Source organism: Thunnus albacares, chromosome 6 (assembly GCF_914725855.1).
Source record: "Thunnus albacares chromosome 6, fThuAlb1.1, whole genome shotgun sequence".
In the NCBI taxonomy this organism is placed as follows: domain Eukaryota; kingdom Metazoa; phylum Chordata; class Actinopteri; order Scombriformes; family Scombridae; genus Thunnus; species Thunnus albacares.
Window position 1 is genome coordinate 8,798,440 of NC_058111.1, and position 24,303 is coordinate 8,822,742.

Genomic DNA, 24,303 nt, shown 5'->3' on the forward strand with positions numbered 1-24,303 from the left:
AAAACTGAGCCCTTGCGTACATGTCAAACAAAACTTCAATGAGAAATGTACAAAATGTTGTTTATTTAGTGGTATACTCTACAAAGTATGAGGTTTGTGTGTTCAGAATATATAGCTTTATATGGGCATGCATTACAACTTGACTTACAACTTGATTCCTGCAGACAGCTAATTTTCCCATACAGTTCCCTAAAGCTGACTTTCCTTCCTGTACAATTCACTACTTAAGAGAAAATATCGATGTAAATTCTCAATATCAGACAAGCACAAGACAGAAAGAAAACAAAAGTAGAAGTAACTGTTCACGTGTATGAGGAACATGCACTCCCTCTACTGTTCAACCACAGAGAATGTTAAAAATACAGTAGGTTAAAGGGCAAAACATGAGCCCTTGTGTACATGTCAAACAAAACCTCAATGAGAAATGTACAAAATTCTGTGCATTTGGTGGTATAATATACAAAGTATGATTTTTTTGTGTGCAGAATATATAGTTTTATATGGGCATGCATTGCCTTGATTTACAACATGCAGCAGACAGCTAATTTCCCTACACAGATATCTGAAGCTGACTTTCCTTCCTGTTTTCTCTCTAGGAAAATGTTTCAGAGTGTTCCACTTTTTTCATTTGCAAATGATGTCTTGGTGATGCAGAATAATGGGATAGATATGCAAATATAAACACTTGTATTTCCATTAAAAACACTTTTACAGGCTTTTCTCATGTTCTCATGACAGTGATATTCAAGGAATGAATATAAATAATTACAGCACAGACATTTATAAAAAAAAATACCCTTTCAATGGATATACTTGGAGTTATACAAAAACACATAATGAAATCTGAAGTACAGTATGAAATACTATATTATATATACTCAAGAAAGCACTGATCTTTGTTGGCATTGTCTGGTCAGATAAACTACTCGGTTTGACAGTAGGATGTAGATTTTACATCGAGAGAAGTCTTAAAGAATATTATTCAAAATGAGCTCATCCATATGACTGAAGTCATGACACCTTTGCATGACTATGTAGTTTGTATGAATTATGTAGTTTCCTGTGGTAAAGATGTGTCATATGCTCGTGGGAAAATCTCACATGAGTTACAAACACCAACCTTCAGAGGTTTCATATATGCTTTCTTACTCTCTAAATGACAAAGCAAGATACACCGGTTTTCTTGTAAGTTTGTGAACATTTCTTCAAAACATTTTTAGGGACAATGGATCAATGTGCATGGGCTCTGATTCATCTGTCTCTCGGTCATATAGAAACTGTCTGAACACGTTGTACACCATCTTCCTGCTCAGGGTAAAGTTCCTCAACTCGTCCTGCCTCTCTGCGGGCATGAGAAATGTCAGCCGGTAGTCTGCAGTGACTGAACCATTCCTGTGGGGAGAGTTAAACAGAAGTTCTGGAGCTCAACACACATTTTTGCCTCTAAAATCTACAAATGACAAAAAGCTTGTTTGAATGGTTTCATGTAAAAGAGGTGAAAATGTAGTTCCTAACCACTGAGTGTGATGAATTTACCTGAAAGCATATATTTTAGCTTCGGAGAAGTAGCGCCCCAGAGCAGGGGAGGATCTGTAGAGGTCAGCCAACTGGGTGGGGCAGGTTCAGACAAGCAAAAGTAAACACAGAGGGTGAAATGGTTTGACTACTACTGATTTACTTTCACTTCACTGAGAGCTCATTTCTGCTGGTCAAGCCCTATTGTTGTTCATAATGTCTAAATAAGCAACAAAACCAGCTACAGAGGGCTTTCAGCTCTTAGCAATAGCAGCTGTAAACAGATTTTTGTGTTGTGAAGCTTGTGGCTTTCCTGTCCCAGTTTGGAGGACACAAAACCTGATACTATCAGGGGTGGGTGTACATTTTACTTTACACATTTTATCGTGTTACCTCAATCAAATAACTATTCACTTCTAGTAGTAACATTCAATAATTATCTTAAATAACCCCCTGCATCTTTCCCCTAGTTGTTATCTAGTAAGGCATTATACTGTGTGCAACAAGGTAACTCTCTATTCATGGTGTTAATATTTGCATGGTTACTTTGATAAACTAATAAACTGCAGTAGCAAAACAAAGGTAGGAAGAAATACATACAGCCAATCATATTCCTATTTGGCCCTATATACTGACTTATATTTGCAACCAATTCATATTAATTAAGTCATTTTATCATTTGAAGTATAGGTGATAATAATCAGTCAAACCTGTTTTTGAAGATCTGTGGCGAGAGCTTGGCTTTTACTGACGGAAAGGGTGAGAAGCTCCTCTGTGAAGACCTGGTTGGGCAGTCTGAAGCTCCCGTTGAAACTTCGAGAAACGTTAAACGATGAAGCGTCGTACTTCTCATCCATGTCCTCATAAATCGCTGCTCAAAGAGAAACTGGGTCAAAGCTTCATAACTATAACTGCTGTATTTAAAAAGTTCATTTTGGGATCAGATTTTATTATTAGTTTTGCATAGTTTTGTACTTGCAATAAGTGTTGATGTTATATATTTGCATGTTTAGTGGAATCATGGAATCAACAACTTTGGTCACTTTGGTTTTTGGCTGTATGATGGTATGTATGATAGACCGCCTTGTTACAGATCAAAGTAATTTAAATAAGTAAAAATATAAACAATTACCTAAGCTATCACTCTGTTCATACATATAATCTTCAATAAATTGAAAAAGATAAATAAAACAACCCATTCATCATGAGACCTTACTTGAGCACAAGGCCAGGGAAATTATGATGACGGCAAAGATGAGGAGAAAAACGAAGATGATGACCATCCATAGTCTGACTCTCCAGAAGACGACCTCGTTCAGCTCATCCTTTACCCTGCACACTGAGCTCTTCTAGAAGCACAATAAAAATTTTAAAAAATGAAACAGCTTGTTCCTAAAATCTCACATTACTTTGTCAACATATGGCTACAGCATATGGGGGGGAGAGTTTGATATTCGAGAGATAGATTCAGGGTGGAGTATTATCCAATTATTATTATCCATAATGCAAGAAATAATGTTAATGTTACATAACAAACACTATCAGGAAGCAGGTTGCAGGAAGTGTAATTAAATGACAAGTATCAAGAAACAAGAAGCAAAACTGGTAACACTTTCTCTGACACCCATGTCTGTAATGCATTATAAATATACTTACAATGCATTATAATCTGCTTATAGCACGGCAATTATAGTTATCAGCACTCATAAATATTCATAATGCTTTATTATTAAATGATTATAATCTATTTCAACTATGAGAATTATAATACACTATGATCCTTGCAAAAAAAATGTCAGTGAGTGACCAGCAATTATCAATTGTATTATTTATTATTAACAGCAAGTATTATGATACTTGACCTTATAAGTCATAATAAATGCTTCATAAGTGTTGATATTATTATCATAAAGCATTATGAATATTTATGAGTGCTTATAACTATAATCATACAGAGCTATAAGAAGGTTGTAACGCATTATAGACATGGGCATCATAGAAAGGGTTCTTCTCATAGCTGCAATGTCCTCTTTGGAGTTCAGTGGATGGATGGAGTGCAAAAAATTTAATTATCACATGATAAAAGGAAAGTTACACTTCCTTTATTGCAAGCGTGGGAGAAAATACTTAAGAAACAACAAGTTTCTAACTAATAAAAGTGGTCAAACCTCTTGATTCCTTTGGGTTTCTGCCGCATGGCCAGAGGACATTATCTCCCCATTGCTAGGCTGATGAAACACAAAGACACGTTTGTCAACTTCCACTGGCTTAAAAACTCTACCCTTTACTGTAAATGAAATAAATCATCTCTCAACAGTTTGTTGATTCAGCCACTTTCAACAGTGTTGAAAGTAGCTCACAATTTTCAGGTGGAAATGGAAAATTCATGCTACGTGTGATTCTACTCTTTTGAACAAAGTGCTTATGAACAGTAACTGAACAAAACCAAATACTTTATAAACAACAGCACAACACTTGACAATAACTCACCTGTTCAGTAAGCAACACATCTCTCTCTGTTGCCTCAGGGATCCTGTGGGCCTGGCCACTTCCATTACCTGCTGGCACCTTGGAGGAGTCAAATTGTGGGGAATATTACTAAACACCATAAAGGAAACTCTTGTGCAAACTGATGATGATGTATGTTATGATACCAGGGAAAAGTGTGTACAATATAGACATACAGATATAGTATGTAGGGCTAGGCAACATATCGATATTATACCAATATCATGATACGATACTAGATATCATCTGAGATTCTGGATATCATAATATCGTGATATGGTATAAGTGTTGTCTTTTTTTGGTTTTCAAGGTGCGGTGTGTAGGTGTGGAAGAGGACCCGCTCTCTATGTAGTTATAAAGGCCTCATTCTAAGGTAACGAAAACACAATAAAAACATACTTATGGATATTATATTCCATTTCTGCCTAATCCGTTCTGCTAGATGCTACTAAATTCTACACACTGCACCTTTAAAGGCTGCATTATAGTGATATGACTTTCTGAACTTACCAGATTGTTCTAGCTGTTCTATTATTTGCCTTTGCTCACTTAGTCATGACATCCACATGACTGTTGATTAGTTATCAAAAAATCTAATTGTGTAAATATTTCATGAAAGCACCGATAGTAATCTTTACACTATTGTCGCAATATCGATATCGAGGTATTTGGTCACAAATCATATTTGATTTTGTCCATATTGCCCAGCCCTAATATTATGCTATTATATGGACTGAATTTTTAAAACGTGTATAATAAGATAAATACAGAATTGTCAGATAATATTATTATAGGTAGTAGTAGTAGTAATAGTAGTATTGTATTGGACAGGTCACTAAGTATAAACTCTTAAGTTATTTATCCCATACAACTCACCCCGTCCTTTGATACATGATCTCCATCGTTTCCATTCGTCGTAATTGTCTGCAGCTCAATGTCCATGCTGGTTTGCTTCTGTCACGGTCACACTGGCTACGGGCTGAACCCGGAACTGTCTTCCAGCGCTCACTTCTTGTAATGAAACCGCACTTTTCCGTGGAATAGTGTACGACCCAGCTGCGGTTCAGAAAGTCCGCAGTTCCTTAGTTACAGCAGGTCAGCCAGAGAGTTCACATTGTTACACTTGACAGCTCGTTAGTAAAAGTTTCTCTCCAGACGACGCCTTTAGTTTCCTGTTTTAATCTCTCTCGCCCTCTTGACAGCCAGCCAGGTGAGTTTCCTTCAAGTTTCGGTATAGGTGACGTCGGAAGGCGTTGCCAAGTAAAGTAGAAAAGACTGTACACCGCTGACAGGAAACGTTACGAGAGAGTGTCATCATGCCTCTACTGCGATTCAAGAAGTCAGATATAACGGAAATCAGCATGTCTACTTTACCTCGTAGCCTACTTCAGGTACAGTATTTGAAGTACCCACCCCACTTGTCCCGCTGGTGGTTTTAAGTAAACATTTGGTCAAAGTGACAGTTGGTCACTGTATTTTTCCTGTATTTCATAACTTCAATATGTGTAAAAACAGTTATTTCCAGGGGCTCATCAGTCTGCCTGCTTTTGATAACATATATTGTGTTATTCTTTTACATTAAGGTGATTACATATTTTTAAAAAATCATCCATTTGTCAATTGAGTTGAACAGAAACTTGAGGCCCAAGTCTATTTTTACAGCAAGAAAGATATTTACAGTGCACAAGCTGCTACACTGTCAGCTTTATTCAGAATAAAACAGTTAAGAAAAGGGACTTTGAGTAAAACATTGGCTTGTGAGTAAAGCAATTAAAGGGATTAAAGTTGCATTCATGGGAATAAGGTGTCAAGTATAGGGCACAGTGTAATTCTTAATGGTCACCAGTAGAGGTCTGGGAAGTTGACAGGTGAAAACTTGAAATAATGAATGATGAATTGATTAAAGAATAGTTTTCACATCATGCAAATAATGCCCTCAGCATATTATGTTCTAAAAATATCAGACTTACCTGAAATCATATGTAGAGATAAATAAGTAACTGAATTTAATAAATACAGCCCCTTCATACACACACGGGTGCTCTCAGGTACTCTAATTAATCCTCTGCTCAGGTTGAAAATGGGCAAATGGGACAAGAATTATCAAGCTGTAAATTGTCCCACTGTAACAAGTGCGACAAATCTCACAATGGAGTGAGAGGGCTGACAACCAAGCGTAGTCAGTAGCAACACAACCCTGAGGAGAGGTCTAATTAGGAAAATAATTAAAATCACTTGTGCTTGTGTTCCTATGCGTAGAAAAGCAGGAGCTTTAAGCCTGTAAGTTTGTTTAAATCTGCATTTGAACAGTGCCATCATTAATCATCATTCAAATATAACTGAAGACTGTCCAGTACATTTAGCATTGTCTTTGGAAAACAATTGTCTCTGGAGATGAAACAGTCACAACATGAAGTCATTTCGGACAAGCATGCATTACAGCTTTAATATATCCATCAATATTGGTATCCTGAGGTTCATTTAGACTCAATGATTCCGATGTGCAAACCAAAAATTAGAACAGAGGCAGGTAACATCACTTTTTCTTTACATACGAAGGAAGCTGTTTATTTTCTTAACATCTCTGTGCATCATATCCGAGGACCTGAGCCACTCCACAGTAGCACTGTGATTTCAATATTTTATAAGGTATCCAAAATTAAAGACAAGCAGAGAAGTATGTCGACATATACATCAAAAGAAAACTAGCCAAGCAAAAGTACATAATTTCAGTGAGAGTGATTTGTTATGATGCCAGAACATTTTATATATCTGCTATAACATATACATGATGTCTATAATATTTCAGTCTTATGTTAACCCAGCATTCAGTATTTTCAAAGTCCTGTGTACATGACAGTGACATCTGACATGGAAATGCACTCTTAGCAATCTCGTGTCAAATCTCAGAAAAAAAATGCTATCTGTCATAAAAATAGGAATCTGGTCATGCAGACTTGATACAACATAAAGCAAATTTTCTTCTGCCTTCCATCTGCGGAAAACAGCTGTTTCCTTGACTAGAGGGCTCTCTCCAGTGTTTATAGACCTGTTCTATGGAAGGCCAGGAGAGGGCGACAGAGGGACATAAAACAGAGCAGGTAGATACCAAGAACTTTAAAACAGATTAACTCTTTACAAAAAGTATTTTCAAAGAGTTCTCTTAATCAAAGCACTGAATAACTTATTCATAGATTTGTTGTTTTTCTTGACGTAAACATTCACAGTTCACACCCTTTAATTTCCTCCTTGGTGCGTCTTGGCATCTCCTCCTGCTCCTCTTCTTTCTCAAAGTCACCCTCTGTCTGCTCAGCAGGACAAGGCTCCAAAGGCTGCTGTTCCTGCTCCAAAGTCTGGGCTTGTTCTGCTGCCTGCTCCTCCTCCGGATCTTCTCTGTCATCTGGATCATTCTTTGCTACCTCTTTCTCTGTCTTTTCACAGTCCCTGTCCTTCTCCTCAGCTTCTTTCAGACTGGTCAGCTGGCCATATTCGGCTTCCTCTTCTGGGCTGTCTAAAACCAGGTCCCTGTCCCCGTTTTCTTTTGGGCTGTGCAGTTCACATAGGGACAGGCCACTCTTGAAGGCTCCCGCCTCCTCTCCAGCTGACCTCCTGTGCTGTCTTGTGGGCGGGCGCCTCTTGAATGATAGCCGTGCACGAGTCTGTGTGAATGAGATGAGCAGAGAGTCAGCAGGGAATTTCAGAATGTAAACAATTCAGGGTAATTTAGATCTATAAGACAGTGCAAGTTTCTAGTATTATAAATATCAATTAATTTGTATGATCAAAAGATTTCTTGCAACTGTCAAAGTGTAATCAGCATGTGCGTGAGAGCACTGCACAAAATGGTACCCAGCAACTCTAACTAGGTTAAGGGAGATTAAGATTACATCTTAAATCCCCCTTGCAGCAGCACTCATGTACTACAAGGGGCATCTTGCTTAAGCTTATCCAAGGGCTTCTTAAACAGAGGATGCAGAACACCCGCTGAGAAACACGTCAACAGGGATGAGGACCATGTATCCGGCTGTGACGTCACAGCTCACTGGGCGGATGGCATGAGAAACACTTCAGGGGCCTCAACGTGTCAACAGCTCATGTTTGTCATTTACTGACTGAGAACCTTTGTGCAAAATTCCATGCAAACATACGAAACATAAGAAGACTAATCTACTCTTCAACAAATAGCCCAGACGCATTTGTCTTTTAGATTGTGAAACTAACGTACGCAGCCTTGCACGAGTCCAGTGTTTACCTTATTGATGCTAGGCAGCGGGGCGCCTTCAGGAGGGCTGTCGAAGCTGACAGGATCCTCCTCTTCACTGGACTGCTGTGAGGGCCGCAGGGTGGGACTCAGTGGGGTCGGCGGGCTGCAAGGTGCGGTGGGAGACAGCGGCGCCGGCTGCAGCTTCACCTCGGAACTCTTGGGCGAAGGCACCAGAGCGGTGGGGGACAGAGCAAGGTTGGCCTGCAGGGGGAAGGTAAGATCCTGAAGCCTGGACGCTGTAATCTCTTTAGTACATTGTGTTGTGATGAAACTCAAATTGTAAAACAATGCCGTTCATTTCTAGTGATATCTTTATTTAAACTGAACTTTTCAAATCTGATAAAAAACTAAAATGACAGTAAAACCTGAGTTTGTCTTGGAGAGTAAACCAGATTAAATTTATAGGAGTCACTATTTGGAGATATAAATATAATTACTTAGTGAATAAAAGATTAAATAATGTCATGTTTTTAACTTGGGTGTATAATTAAAAAAATATATGTAAAAATTAAAAGCCTTCAGTATTTCTTCTCACAAAGTGGGCATTGTTCATCCTTAAAGTAGTGAGTAGAAGTACTTTGTAACTTTGTTTTAAAAAATGTCATAAAAGGATATTATTATAATTATTCTACATGTATACGAATAGGTTATTACTCATCTGCCCTGCTTGTACCCGCCACCTTCCTATTTGGAAAACTCCTACACCTGCCAGAATAATGTCCTGTTACAAACGACACTTGTCATATTCAGTCTGACAACTAAACTACATTAAAACCTGAGTTGCCCCGCAATCACTATACAAGTTTAGAGGAGTGTATCCTACCTGCACTGGGGAGAAGAAGAAGAGGGAGAAGCGGCAGCCCTTTTGTCCCATGGCTGCCCACTGTGCTAAAGGAACGATGGTGGCGAGTTAGAGCCTCACCAGAGGCTGGGTGGCCCATGATCCCATTAGCTCATTAATCTGAGCCAATAGTGCCACCAGGGACAAGCCCTTCCCCTTTTTCTCAGCATGTGAACAACGCAGGCACAAGCTTCGACTGAACAGTGGGTGGCAGTAATGCTTTAAATACTGAGGTCTCCTGACTTTACACACTAACTGACTAACCCTCTCTGTACTACATCCTATAATACCACATGATTGATGAGGCTAGCAATTGTTTCGTATCATGTTTCCATCACAATGATAGATGTTTCAAGATGCACCTACCTGCAGTTTCTCAATGATGGGTGAGTTCTTCATTTTGATTTTAAAGGGTTTTGGAGAGACGCTGGTTTTCTGAAAGAGAACAAAGTCGGACCAGACGTAATGAAAAGACTAATTCACAAAATCATCACAACCCCCATTTGAAACATGGAAAGCTAATATTAACATATTCAGTGATACGTCTGATGCCATCTTGCTTATAATGTGTATTATCATTATATATGGGGACATCCAAGGACATAATAAGTAATAAAACTGAATAAAATCACTTTTTACATGCCTGTAATACATACAGTTTTGCACTTGTACTTTGGATCGTCGGTATGCAATAATAGTTTTTTGTGGTTTGTATGGTAGCCATTTTACTGGAAGAAAAAACTTTACCAGTGTTTTAGGCAGAGGAAAAAATAGATTAATTGTGCATTTGGCAATGAATTGTGAGATTGCAATGAAATTGTACAATAAATAAATCCAAGTCTGTTTTCCAGGGATTTCCTTTGTGTATCAAGAAACCAGATTTGTAGCACATTAAGTAAGAAAAGGAACAAAATTACTTACATCTGATTCTTCATTATCATCTTTTTGGTTTGACAGCTTCAGGGAACATGGAGGTCTTCTACAAAATGGCAACTACAAAAAAAGGGATGAGTAGGTGTAAATAAAATCTTGAGCAGAACGTAGATATTCACCAACTACTGTATTTAAGCATATAACTACTGTATGTAGTGCAGCACTGTTCTTCAATACAATGTCATGTATATTTTTGCACAGACACTACAACATGTGGTATAAGATATAAATACGTTACGTCACCTCGTCATTTGAGGTGGGCATCGGTAGAATATGACCTTTGAACCTTCCGGCCAGCTCAGCCACAGATGGCTTGGATGGAGAATCCTTCTGGATGAGAAAGACAATCAATAAAACTGAATATTATTTTATATAAACAACAGTATTGATATTGATACATACATAAGTTGAGGGCATTACTGGTGAATGTGTGAAATATAGGAGTGGACCACACATAAACAAGTAGGTTGAAGGGTTCCTTAGAGCCACTGTTCATACAGATTAGATGCACTGATTGAATGTTTTTTAAGCATTAAAATTAAAATCACACACAATTACAATAAATACTGAAGATGAGTGATTATTCCATGATTATTATACAAAACGAATGCATGATAAATGTTAAGTGTACTGACTATATGTATTTTTAGAACAAGAGGAAGGAACATGTTCTTAGACATCATTGCTTTTGTCCTTGAGCACTGAACTTAAATCTGCCACATTGAACTCTTTGTTTCAACAATAAGAGGAAGCATAAAAATATAAGAGTACACCCAGTCCAAGACGAGTTAGCAGCAAAGTGTTTTGAAATTTTACAAATTACAATTATAATGGACCATATCGGGCTAAGTTACATTAGCTAAACGATTTAGTGTAAATTTATTACTGACGATATCTTGATCCTCTTCGTCATATCTGGGGATTTGTTTGGCTTTACTTCTGTGGAAGTGTAAAGCTTTGAAACAGACAGTAGTTTGACCTTTTTATTGAACATTCTTACTTCAAGACATGTGCAGAGAGCCACTTCACAGCTGAACAAATAGCTGTCCTAACATAAAGAACAAGTTTCACTTCCTCCATGTCAACAGGAAAATGCAGACGTGTTAAGAAACGCAGCACGTAGGTTGAATATGCAAACAAAAAAAAAACAACAACATCAGTGTGTTTAGCGTTCAGTGCTCTCTTTGGAGGAACTCAATTCTTCTCCTGCTAAAAAGAGCTGATTTTGTGGACACAGGAAGCGAGCCTGTCTCTTTCTCCGCCACAGCTGTTCAACATCACGCTGCAGCCTGTGACAGGAGGGACCTGTCCTTGCAGCCTCACTGTGTTATCACTTCTTGGCCCCTTTTACTTTCTGTCTCTCCCACTACTCCCAAGCTGATTGCTAAACTTCCCTCCTCCGCACTGCCTTTTGATGACCATTAACTCTCTCCACGTATCTGTGGCCTAAGTGATAAGTTGGTTGATCGCAGCGGGCTGGAATGTGCATGTACGTAAGCCTCGAAAACAAAACTCCAGTATTACTCATGTGCCGAGTACTCGGAGTGTGAATGGGACTCGGGCATTTGTTTAGCTTGAGCTGTGCCAGGATTGCGCAGATTTGCATGCATCATGTCGCCGTTTAATGATTTGCATTTGTACAGTCACTGCTTGTAGTGTTCCTCCCATGACAGTCTCCGTCTGGCTTTCATACAACATCTAATTTCCATCCTACTTTTAGGACCACAAAAAAGCTCAGGGTTTTCCCAGCTGCCAATTCTGTCACATTTCCTGGGTGTGCACTCTCAGTGCCCTCCCTCTCTGCACAGTTTGATCTGTAGCCCATGGTAACAAAGATCTACCGAGCTTCACAGATACACACATTCCACGTTTTAATCACACACTTTATTTTCCTTTTTCCCCTTGTTCTCCACATGACCTCACCACCTTGCAGCCTCCACCCAGCGTATTACAGCATCAGCTAACCCTGCAGTGCCTCTGTTAATGCTCTCTCTGCGCTGCCGCTCTGTCCTAATCCACATCCCAACCTTTTTCCTGAGCACTCTCTTCTCATCCGTGATAAATAATAATCACCAGGGACCACCCACCCTCTACACCATTATTTTGTAACCTCTAATTGTTTAACTCTTTCCTGTCCTTCAAAAACAAATGCCTCCTTCAGAGCACAAACCCTAGTCACAACAGTGCAGGCAAAGGAAGTTGGGCTTTGGCTGTTTAGTTCGCCAATGAGATGTTTTGGGTGACGAAAATAAAGGCTTGAGATTCTCTATTGTCCGACTTTATTTAATAACACACAACAGGAATGTCTACTAAGCACAAAACATATATTCAAGAATGTCTTTGTTCTTTCCAGTGAGTCATTTCTATTCCTGACATACACTTTAATAACCTTTAAAAGGTGATTATGGAGTAAAAACATCTATATTGAGGTTGACCTCTGCACATTGACTGTTCTTGTTGGGAATGGCTGTGTACAGCAACGATTGTATTTTCCATATTTTGATTATTAAATAAATAACCAGTTATTTGCAAAGGTGACTACATTGAAACACGAGAACTATGTTTAAATTTCAAACACATTAACTATTCACAAACTGTTTTAGAGGAAGTTGTTTAGAAACTGTGTCTCCATTGTACAGTTTGTCTAACAGAGAGCAAGTTTATTTTTCAACTGTAAATATCCTGCTTAGTATGTATCTTCACAAGTCTTTTAAAAAAACTAATATGAATATCTGTTTTTTTTAAACATTCCAAATACCAATATCAGTATCTGCCTCAAAAATCTAGTTCTGGTCAGGCGATAATGCTAAAACCTTCCCACACTTAAAAAATACTGACCATGTTTATAAAGTGCCTGAACAGTCTTGCACATTTTTCTGTGGATATGAAACATGGATATGAAAAAAAAGTATAGCTAACCAAACACTTAATATGTTATAATTTTTTAGACATTGTGTAGAGGCATTGCCAGCAATCAGCAAAGTCTTTTATAATTTCTTGTTTGTCTTTTTTTAATTGACGATTTAATTTCTTTTTTTCTCAGTGAACCATACAAGGCCTTCAGCTGGTGATCAGGCGGTCATGTGTATGTTTAAGTCAGCTGGGACCCCAACCTCTCTGGAAGAGTGGGAAACTTTGGTTCACTGCAGGAGAGACCAGGGCAAACTATTTTTGGGGCTCTAGGCCTGGGAAAATCCCCCTGAGCGATGCAGGCAGCCTGGATCACAGCTCTGCTCTGTAACCCCTCAGCTCCTAGAAGAGAGTGTCCCTGGATATGTTAGACCACATCTGAAACTGTAATCTAGGATACGGGGCAATTGAGCATGTCTAAACAAGGAGACTATGAAAAAAGGCTTCTTTAAGTAGTGCCTTACCCATGTGACTGAAGTTGTCTAAAAAACAGGCCTGGGTCGACGCCAAAAAGAAACAAGCTATTTATGATCTCTAACTTCCTTTAGATGTTGTTTGCATTACAGTTCCACATACAGACTTAACCCACTATTATCAAAAACTTAATTTTATTTGCAAAATCATGAGTTTTATTGCTATCTCATAGCATGATAAAAAAGCAAAGAACTTATACTTGAAGCAAAACAGGCATAAAAGCGAACAGTGGTAACCTAGAAGATAGATAGATAGATTGAACCCCCGGTCCAGTTGGAAAAATATGGTTGCATTTAATTCACATGGACATGAACATGGACACTAGTATGTGAATACCTACATATTATTGTTATATAAGTTACAATTTCTTGTTTTGCTTTTTTTTTCTCCCCAGGAATTCGTGGAGCCTCTAGGTACCGTGGACAACTGTAAACACTGTTTCCACACTATAAATAAATACTTTCGAGGTACCTTTGAGCAACATACCTATCAGTTGGGCTGCTGAGTGGAAAACATAAGAAAAAGATTAACTAGTAAACTGTCATATCTTATGCTTTTATTATAGCAATAGTGGAGAAATGACAGGAAACGAAGGGAGAGAGAGATGAGGGGTTGAAATGCAACAGTGGCCTGCTGCTGCTGGATTTGAACTAGCGACGTTGCGGTTGGATCTGACATGCTGACATTGAGACATTGGAAATTACGTCACATTAGAAATTATACAGTGTCTTTAAATGCCTGACAAATCAAGGTACTTCATCACAGTGATGCAAAAATACTGTAAATATAACATTGCCCTGAAGCTGTCCATTTAATTAATTAGCAACACCCAGCCCACATCACTGAGCCCTACTGAAGAGTACTGTTTAAAGATATAATCAGCTGTTTTGAGCCATTGTTGCTACAAAAAAATGAAAAAAATAAAAATAACCCTAACCCTAACCACCCTAACCCTAACCACCCTAACCCCAACCATAACCCTAATCCTAACATGAAGCAAAGTGTTGCAGGGAAAGTATGTGCATCCTCACTGAGCTTTGTTTGGATAAATAAAGGTCAATCCTAAAGCAGAGTCTTAATTTCCAGGCTGTGGATGGAGACACAAGGTTTACTGTATGACTGGCAGATGTGGAAAGAGAACACAGAGACAAACAGATCACACAAAGCCTGCTATTGTCGGTTCCTGTGATTCCCATTTCCAGAGGCAGAAGAGAAGAAGCACATGATATTAGTCCCAGTAAATCCTAACATATCTGCTTGATGTAACAGCAGCGGTCAGAGAGCAACAGGCCATGTAATCTACCATGGTGCTGATAAAGATGATGTCTGGCTGAGGATCTTTAACCCTTCTCTGGGAATAACTCCGCTTTGACTTTCAATCCTCATAAGCTCTTGTTGGTGACCCCCACACAGTGAATATCTGTCAGACTGAAGATAAATAAAGTGCACCAAAGCACAGCTGTTCAGCAAGCTCTTGTTCAATAAGCTTTCCAGGCGTAATGGCTTCGGTTTGAATCTTCAGACTTTGTTTTCACGAGTCAGCGTGCCCTGCCAGGGGGAAAACCATCACAGTGAGCAGCTCCCTTCTGCCTACACTTGTTAAGTGGTAAAAGAACAGACAGGCACCTTCTTGCTTGCTGCCTTTCCAGGAAAACATGATGTGTTCTTGGACTGGCCTTCATCTGAATATCTCACTTTTCCACTGCCCTCACTGGCACTGTGTTTGTGTGTTTTCACATACACTGTACAGCGTGTGTGTGTGTGTGTGTACTGTAGAAGTGTACTATAAAGGGCCTCAATAACAGGGATGAGGTAAATGGGCGCACTCTTCTACGAGCCATTGCCGCTGCCGACTCAAGGGAAATGGGAGGTGCTGCAGACAGGCGAGTACTGTAGGGTGGAGAAACAAATATGAAATAAAATAATATGTCTCCAGAGAGAAGGAACATAAATCCTGATGACCTAAGAGTCAGAACGTTGCTGATAATCCCCAAGAGAGACCATAAGACTGAAAAAAAAGTATTTTTCTTAAATGTGATAAATGAAACGACAAATGAGTCAAGACCCCAAAAAAGCTTCTGAGATATATTATTCAACGACAATTTGACTGACAAATAATGACAATATGAAGACAGATACCAGAGCCAGGACAGTTTGTTGAACGCACCATGATATTTCAATTTGATGACTACAGTGGCGTGCTTAAAATAATCTGAGCTGTTGAAGGCAGGGCAATGGAGAGTAAATGATGAGCAACAAAAGATGTCAAAAAATGTAAACAGCTCACAGTAGAAAGTACTTCCTGACAATGTCTGAAGATCAGCGGGAAAATTCACTTTGATACAAGCATCTGTTGGGGATTCTCTGCGGTGCTCTGGTATTCTCATCCACTCTGATCTAGCAATCACAACGACAAAAACCATCTGGCTAGCGGATCAAATGGTTGATGTGGACGCTGAATAGCACAGACATGGGATGATTTCATTCAGCGTAGTCCTGCATCTTCCTCACTACAACATCCTGTAGGTCCCTGCAGAGCTTCAGCGCCACAGGGTTTGGCATCCATTCATCCGTGGCAGGCTTGAGACACTGCATCCTTTAGGATGGAAATATTCTGCTGAATTTGTCAGTAGTCCATACAAACACATGAAGGTCGTGGTCTTCACGCAGGGGGGGGTGACCTTGTGATTAGATTCAGTGGAGGGCAATGACTAGGTACATTTACTCAAGTACTGTAACATCTGTTCCACGAGCTTCTGTAACTCCAAACAGTGTTTCATTCATCGTTTTTTCATGTCTATCTGTCTTTTTATTTATAGAGAACCATAAATAGAGAACCAACAAACATAAGGCATCATACACATTCTTGTGTAAATATGTAGTAATTATTAACAAAAGAGATAACTTAAATAAAATGCAAAAGTTTTAAAAAAGTCATTACAGATCATTTATCCAACTTATTAGACTTGTTACAGTCAATTATGTTACCTCATAACTGATTGTAGCAGAGAACCAGTGCAACTGATACAATTTTACCAAAAATCGGACCTAAATGGTCAATCCATCCTTTCCAACATTCGTAAGAAGTCTCAAAGCAAATGTCAATTTCTCCACCACAAAAATGTTGTGCATCACATTAAACCAGTCCCATAATGTGTGTGGTCCTTGAATTAACCATTTTTTTTGGTGACACTTTTTTTTTATACTGGCAACCAGCATTATTCTAAACATAAATTTTGTTTTTTAACACCTTTTCCATTTTTTATCGGACTGTCAGCCAGAAGTAGTAAATCTCTGAGCATTCCCAGAACATTGAGTCGCTCTCTCAATCACACACGCCCTCCAACATGTTGTCTCCCTCACATCAGAACATTCCCCTCCCTTTCCCACTTTTCTTTTATATAAGATGCGTTCAGCCCCATTTTTGTTGAAGTTTTCATACTTCTGGAGCAGAGCCTGGAAGTTAGAGTTTCACTTCGGATCTCTATACTTTATTTGACATCTTAAGTTACCTTGCAGATTGAAGGTTTACGTATAATTTATTTGGTGAATTTATAAAATATGATGGAGCTTAAACTACCCAAAAGTGTAATAAAATGAAGTAAGTAAAATTACCCCCACATCAATCTGCTGCAGCATTAGAATGCTACTTACATGCATCAATAATAATCACTCACAAACACTCTGAAAGGAGCCATTCTGTATAATGAGTAGTTATACTTTTGACATCTCGCTGATACTTTTTTCCTTTTGCTTGAGTGAATTTTTGAATGCAGAGCTTTTACATCTTGGTATCACTAAAGTAAAGGATCTAAATATTTAAGCCATTCTTTAATTGAAAGGTCTCGGTCCAGTTTCAAAGCTACTCTACAGGAATAGCAGACTTGTCAGTGTCTATTCTGATTCTGATTTGTCTTGGTCTCTCAGCCACCAGTCAGTGTTGATTTGAATATTTCTCCCCTATCGCATAACTTTAATGACATGTTCAAACTTGCAGTGTGCACCTGCCCTAAGCGACTAAAATCTAAAATGTCAGTACAGTCCCCATTGATTCCTTTCCTTTTCAATGCAATGGTGCACACTTTTATGATGAAGCACAGGTGAGGAAATCAGAAATATTCATGATTTAGATTATGTTGTGACAATTCTTTATACACTGCTAATTAAAGGAGTACGTTTTTAAAAAAAAGCAAAACTTGACTTTGAAAAAATGGCACTTGCAATGTACAAACAGCTCGCAGCACTGATTGTGTTTGCATTCATTTCTGCCAATAAAGGAAAGCATGGCTGCATACCAAATCTACAGGAGGTGTAGCGACATAGGTTAATGGTTCTGTAAGTAAGTTAAAGTCATGATTATTTAGTTCTTTTTTTTTTATAGTTTCCACTTCCTGCGCTTTGCTCACTGCACTCAAAACCTGTCTGCATGTATCTTGACAATCTGCAGATGTCTGAGACAGCTGACGCTGCCTCTCCGACCTGTTCAAACTTAACTAGCTTTGATGGCAAAAACATGCACTGCCCCAAGGTTCTTCTGATATTACGATTTTGGCTCAGACCTCAAAATCCTTCTTAACACTGACGCTAACACTGGGACAGAGGTTATGAGGAGCTGACATCTCCTTTCACATTTTAAGGAATTCCCCTTAGTCTGCATGTATCCATTAATGACATATACGTGCAACAAGCAACATCTTGTGTGTTTTTCTTTGGCAGATCACACTGTCCTCCTCACTGATCTCTCTGTCTGCTCTGTGGTTCCCACCCCCGTTATCTCTTCGCCCCACACACTGCTTTGGACTGAAACTCAGAGGATCAGGGTCTGACACAGCGTCATCCCCGATAACAAGATTCAGAGAAAAAACAGTGCATGTATGGTTTGAGGCCTGTAATGAATCTAACTCAATGATATAATAACAATGTTTAAGAAAAGAACAACAACCAGTTTGCAATAAAAAGCAGCTAAAGTAGTTGAGGCTTTATGAACCATTTGATTGGTCGTAAAGGTGCAAATATCCTTTAACAAGCCAAGCTTCCACACTATTAATTTTAAAGAGAAATCAGCATGGAGATCTAAATACAGGCAACAAACCAGAAAATAAAACTTTCCCACACGGCAACACAACCAGTCATATGATATTTTAGATCGACTGCAGGCTGATCATGCAACTAATGCAAACAAATGCTTCAGCCAGCCAGTCTGTAAACTCTGAAAAAGACAGTATGCTCCTTCAGTTTTTTTTCTTGCAAATGCATAAGAAACTGCTGAAAATGCTACAGCTGGTCCTTAACGAACCTCTTCAGGTTACATCAGATTAAAGGTAACAAGCTGAGATTCAGTGTGAACAAATATGGTTTACTTTATATCAAACAATCACAACACATTATGTGTATCACTCAGGCCTGACAAACATGCTGAACGTGTTTACCTTTTGAAAAGTGAAAACAGCCCTGCGTTAAAGATACAAATGACATCATCATGATTTTTTTTTTTTTTTTTTTAGAGTTTGGAAAGCACCCCCCAGAGCCAGAGAAGACATTATACACCTGTTTTCACTGGCTGTATAATACTCCTCAAGACGATTAAACTGAACTTCATGCCTAAAATTGTGGCAGTGTTCCTTTAAAACAAGGAAAGGGGGCTGGGTTGGTGTAGACATGTTGTTTCACATACTGGCAAAACATGAAATCCTGTCCAGGAAGTCGAGTTTGAGAAATAGATATAGATCGTACAACTCTGGAAAGTTATCACCCTGGCAATGATTTTATCTTTTGTCATGATTATCGCAAAATAATGTAGAAATAAAGCATCCATGTTACAAAGTCATCTACCAGGAATGTGCGTTTGCGCTTATTTGATTGGCTACTGGAGCTTCTTGCCAGATGGCATCACCTCACAGTTCATCGAGAGTTTGCCAGGTTCAACTTTTTTGCCAGAGCCCTCTGCAGCGACACATTACCGCCATTATTGTCAATGTCATAGACTGTATATAAACAGGGACGATGTGTCTCCACTTCCTACTTTTATGCAAAAGCGAAGCCAAAATATCTCGTTTCCAGAAGCTGCTATCTTGCTTGCGTCATGTCATTTGCAGTAAGAGTCTCCGCAGTAGAGTCGGCCGGCGAGAAACGCCCCCTCAGCTGAAGGAGGTTTGAGAGGGGCTATCGCAGCTGTCAATCATGATGTCACACCCCCTTAATAGGCTGCATTTATATAGTGCCTTTTTAGTCTTCCAACGACTCAAACATTCATACACTGATGGAAGAAGCTGCCATGCAAGGTGCCAACCTGCTAATCAGGTATAATGCTCATTCACACGCACACACACACACACACTCACACACCGATGGCACAGCCTTCAGGAGCAATTTGGGGTTCAGTGTCTTGCTCAAGGACACTTCAACATGCGGACTGGAGGAGCTGGAGATTGAACCAATGATCTTCCAATTAGTGGATTATCTGTTCTACCTCCTGAGCCACAGCTGTTATCGTGAAATAACTCATTAAAAACAAACTTATCAGAAAAACGAGCACTTGAACATACATCAGGTGTAATAAGAACTACCTGAAATGACTTATGACCTATACTGCAACCAGCCACCAGGGGATGATCGAGATGTTTTGGCTTCACTTTTGGGGAGCTGTCATGTCGTCCATCTTTATATACAGTCAATAGTCAATATACAATGTTAAAAATGTTTGGGTTTTTTTTTTGTACTTCTTTTGACTTTTAATAGAAGAATGAACAACAACTGCATACACAAAACTGACACATGAACATGAAGACCTTTAAAGCATCAAAAAAATCACAAACAAAAACAAAACATACGTATAGTACATACACAGACCATGGGATCCTAAAGATTACATTAAAATGTGTTTCTAATGCATATTTACACAGAGTCTAGTCAAAAGGTTTAGATGTAAGTAATCCATTATGTTCAGTTTTTATCTTTCTGAGTTCTCATGTTAAAAGTAATTCTCTCTGTTACATGAATATCGTCCTTCAGTTATTTTTGACTTAACTGTTGACTAATTCACATGGCAACGGTCGATGTTACCCTAAACAACTTAAAGTTTTCACGCTTTACTGATGTCACTCAGGAAACTAAATATGTTGTGAAACAGCGAAGGCAAACTGCAGCACAGTGAAAATATGAAGATTCTGTAGAAACGTTGCACTTCCTGCTGACTTTGCTGTTACTACGTTTTTTGACATTGTAAGCTGCTAGTTTTCAAAAAACCTTACAAATATGTGGACAGAAGGTAGAAAATATGCCAAATAGACAATATCAGAGAGGGTTGATGTGGTTTGCCCGGATGTTTTTCAAAACCACGACAGGAAGTGGAAGTTTTATAAGTCACATGAGATGCTGTTGGTTTGTTCAATCATCACTTTCGCTTTCATCCAGAATAGAATACCCTTTAATCAATTGACCTCAATGAATAATATAAGCTGTAAAATCAGGAAACATTTATACACTTTATAAACAGTCCACTGTACAGTGTGATCTGAGCAGAGATCCAACCATAACCGCACTGTGACTTAGAGGAGTTTCGAAGATTTTCCTTGATGCTGATGCATTACATTCCTCTGAGCTTCACGGTCAGTTAGGTGTCTGTTTTATGTTCAGGACAGAGTGAACCATTCACCCTCCGCTGAAACACATAAAGCTTAATATACAGCCTAAGCAAACACCTCTGATTGAATCTCTCACTGATAAAAATCCACTTCTGACAAGCTGTGAACATAATACCAGTGGATGCTTTTACTCTGTGTCATAGTCACACGAAGCTTCAAAGGATGCGACGGTACACTTTTTTTTTTTCTGTTTTATGTAGCGGTGCTGGTAGAAGTAAGGGTTGCAGTGAATGTAGTATTCAATATTCATAACAGTTTAAAACAGTTTAAAACTATTTAAATGACGTACTGTTGTGAAGGAAAAGGAAAACTCATTAGCAAACGTCTGGCTGGTACAGACTGGGTTCCTGTGTTATTGGTTTTTTAAACTTTACTATGGATTACATAATAAATGTGCACACCATATGGTTGGCACGGCAATCCCAAATACTCACTCACTCCTTGAGCTGTGGTGTTGTTTTTCCATCAAAGGAAAACCAGCACCCCGAGCCCCTCCCCACAACCCAACACACACATACAGTTCAAATCCTCAGGTGCATGTACACACACATACACACACACACATACAAACACACAATTTCCAGTTTGTCTACCTGCTGTAATAGCCAGAGGTTCCAACACAGGAAACACAAAATTGAAGAATTTCCATGTGTTAATCTTCTCTTAAGGTTTGCTTGAGGCAGTAGCTGTAAATCAATATTTGTGAACATGAACAGTTATTTCCTAAAGCTAAAAACAGACAGCAGACATTTAAACTAATTTGTGATGTCATCAAAGCACAGAGTCAGAGCAGTTTAAATGGCAGTGACTTAAAAGGCCAGTTCAACTCTTGCTTTAAGCAAAGTGCAGCGTGCAAAAACACCATCCTGTCAATCTCAAACTGGTGCTGCGACACACAAAAGTGTCCCGTTCCGTTCCGTACCACTGACAGCTTGAAACAGATGCATCGAGAGCACAGCTCAAACTTTATCATCAGCTTCATCAACAGCGGAAACCTACCCTTGCACTCTTGTTTGTCACTATACTCATTGTGGTAATGTCACCAGACTGAGTGGGATGATTTACCTTGGTGTCAAAAGTGGTTGCAAACCAAAACGGCTTTGCAGAAACCAATCGAAAGGCTGCCTGAAACAAAAGCTGCCACTGAAACATCACACTTTACCTTAAAACATCCACAGAAATCACTTTCTGAATAAATTTGAGGTGAGAAGTGTTAACTTAATATCTGAATAGGTTGTTCTCTGAGACTTAAGAAGTGGCAAGTCAGTATTCCGTTCAAATTCAAATTACAGCGCCGCTCAATGTCATCAATCTCTTCATCACCTCTGTCAGACTAATAGCTTAATTGTAGTGAATACTGAACTTGTGAGAGTCCTGCTGGTTTCGCGAGGCTCCATCCATAAAAAGCTGGACTTAATAATGCTTGAACCTGCTTTCACCATCTCAGTGTTAAACTACGTGCAGCTTCAAACAGCTTTAACTCAGAAAAACTGTAACTATTCCGTATTAAAAATAATATGTTTACCTAAGAAAGCCCCCCTCACTTTACCATTCTTTCATCTTTTTCCAGTTTTGGGGGCAATCCAAATTCTTTTCTCTCAATTTTGGCAACAGGGAACGAAGAATAAGGTCTTAAATCCAAACTGAAGTTGCCTGGAGCATATCTGAGTCCTAAAGTTGAGGGGTGTATGTATCTGAGAGTAGTTCTGCGGTGGTACATTACTAATGTGCTCCCTCACGTGCTGTGGGGAAAAAATGGGCGTTCCTCTTCCTATTCGCCACATGACATTAAATACTTGAGAATGATGTTAAAAGTCTGTGGGAACAGCTTGTTTCATAGGGAGGAGGCCACAAACCTGTGAGCTAACCCTGCAGGAAAACTGTGTGGAAAGACTCGGACAGGCCTCCCATTCCATAGAAGTCCACCTTGTCTTTTATAGCTGCGGTGGAAACGGGTAAAATGGGATAGTTTGGCCTTTGAAAAGAGAAATAATGATTTGTCAGCCGGCAGGAAACAGCTGATAATCAAAAAAAAAATTTAGACTTAAAAGTAAAATTAAATTTCATGAAGACAAAATTGACAAAAGGCAAGTACTCCTCACAGTTATCATGGCGAACACACGCTCCCTCATGACAGATGTATTTCCTGCTGTGGTTACTTGTTATGAAGTTTTACCACAAACCTACTTTTAAACTAAATCAGCCCCATGCTCAAACATACTGAGCCAAAGCATCCTGCTCAATACCAGACGCAAAACCCCTCTGTGTGTGTGTGTGTGTGTGTGTGTGTGTGTGTGTGTGTGTGTGTCTTTAACAGAACAAACATACCCTCAGGAAAGAGAAGCCAATCCTTTTACAGACTTTATAATTACATCATATAAACATCACGCGCAACCAGTCTATTATATGTCATATATAATTATACTGTCATAACAATATTTAACCACATGTAATGTCACAGTAAAGAGGTAAATACTGTAAACATCACTATGAACTTGTATACTGATGAACAGCCGACATGACAGGTCCACTGACACAAAAAGCAATAACATGAGTTCAAATGTTGCTGCACAGACACATCCTATAGCCCCTCTAGAAATATCACAGTAATAACACAGAGCGTCAGAAATACTATAAAGTCTCTTCACTGAGCTCCTATGATGTAATGTTTTAATTTCAACCACACATGGCTGCACAAACAACATCAAATCATAAAAAACATCTGCTCCAGTGGTCTAAAAAGTGCAGCCTCAAGCAGAAAACTACGCTCAAGAGTTGTATAGTTGTTACCTCCATCCTGGGGAATGCGCCAGAGTTCGTCCCCTTCTGCTTTTTTTCTCAGTTTTTCGGTCTCTGGGAGCAAACTGGCTGCCGGTTGTGAGGAGATTGAGGAGCGCAGCAGGGACAGAGAGGAGCTCTGTGTTTATATCTGGAGCCAAATCAGCCTCATGGACGAGGAGGAGGAGTACAGTGGGTAACTTTTACGCGCATTTAGTTCCCCCTCTGCGCTGTCAAGCCACCCAGAGTAAAGAATACTACTTCTTTTCAAGACTTTCACAGTAAAACTCCTTATTTAGATGAACGGGGGGGATTTTTATACTAAGGTAGAGGAGGGGAAGGAAGGAGAAGGAGGAAGTGGTTGAACTGAGTTATTAAACATCTCGTGCTAAATACAGAATTCCCCTTTTTTATATGTATGTTTGGCAGAGAGGCAA

The 24,303-nt window shown here is 39.1% G+C and overlaps 2 protein-coding genes across 5 annotated transcripts; both read right to left on the reverse strand.

Moving 5' to 3' along the window:
• Positions 1-43: 43 nt before the first annotated feature.
• On the reverse strand, positions 44-6,340 carry LOC122983953 (TPA-induced transmembrane protein homolog). The gene is made up of 7 exons (XM_044354164.1): positions 4,900-6,340; positions 4,006-4,083; positions 3,684-3,743; positions 2,732-2,864; positions 2,226-2,386; positions 1,537-1,607; positions 44-1,392 (listed from the first exon to the last, which is right to left on the reverse strand). Exons 1-7 carry the CDS (start codon positions 4,963-4,965, stop codon positions 1,206-1,208), a joined length of 756 nt encoding a protein of 251 aa, XP_044210099.1. The 5' UTR covers positions 4,966-6,340; the 3' UTR covers positions 44-1,205.
• A 99-nt stretch (positions 6,341-6,439) lies between these two features.
• Positions 6,440-24,093, reverse strand: zgc:153184 (uncharacterized protein LOC751652 homolog). Of its 4 annotated transcripts, none has more exons than XM_044354160.1 (7): positions 23,879-24,093; positions 22,945-23,028; positions 10,305-10,388; positions 10,050-10,121; positions 9,495-9,563; positions 8,276-8,488; positions 6,440-7,682 (listed from the first exon to the last, which is right to left on the reverse strand). In XM_044354160.1, exons 2-7 carry the CDS (start codon positions 23,002-23,004, stop codon positions 7,245-7,247), a joined length of 936 nt encoding a protein of 311 aa, XP_044210095.1. In that variant the 5' UTR covers positions 23,005-23,028; positions 23,879-24,093; the 3' UTR covers positions 6,440-7,244. The 4 variants fall into 4 exon arrangements, with proteins under 4 accessions (XP_044210095.1, XP_044210094.1, XP_044210098.1 ...); XM_044354159.1 differs by having other exon boundaries at positions 10,305-10,391; XM_044354163.1 differs by lacking the exon at positions 22,945-23,028 and having other exon boundaries at positions 23,879-24,091.
• Between the last annotated feature and the right edge of the window lie 210 nt (positions 24,094-24,303).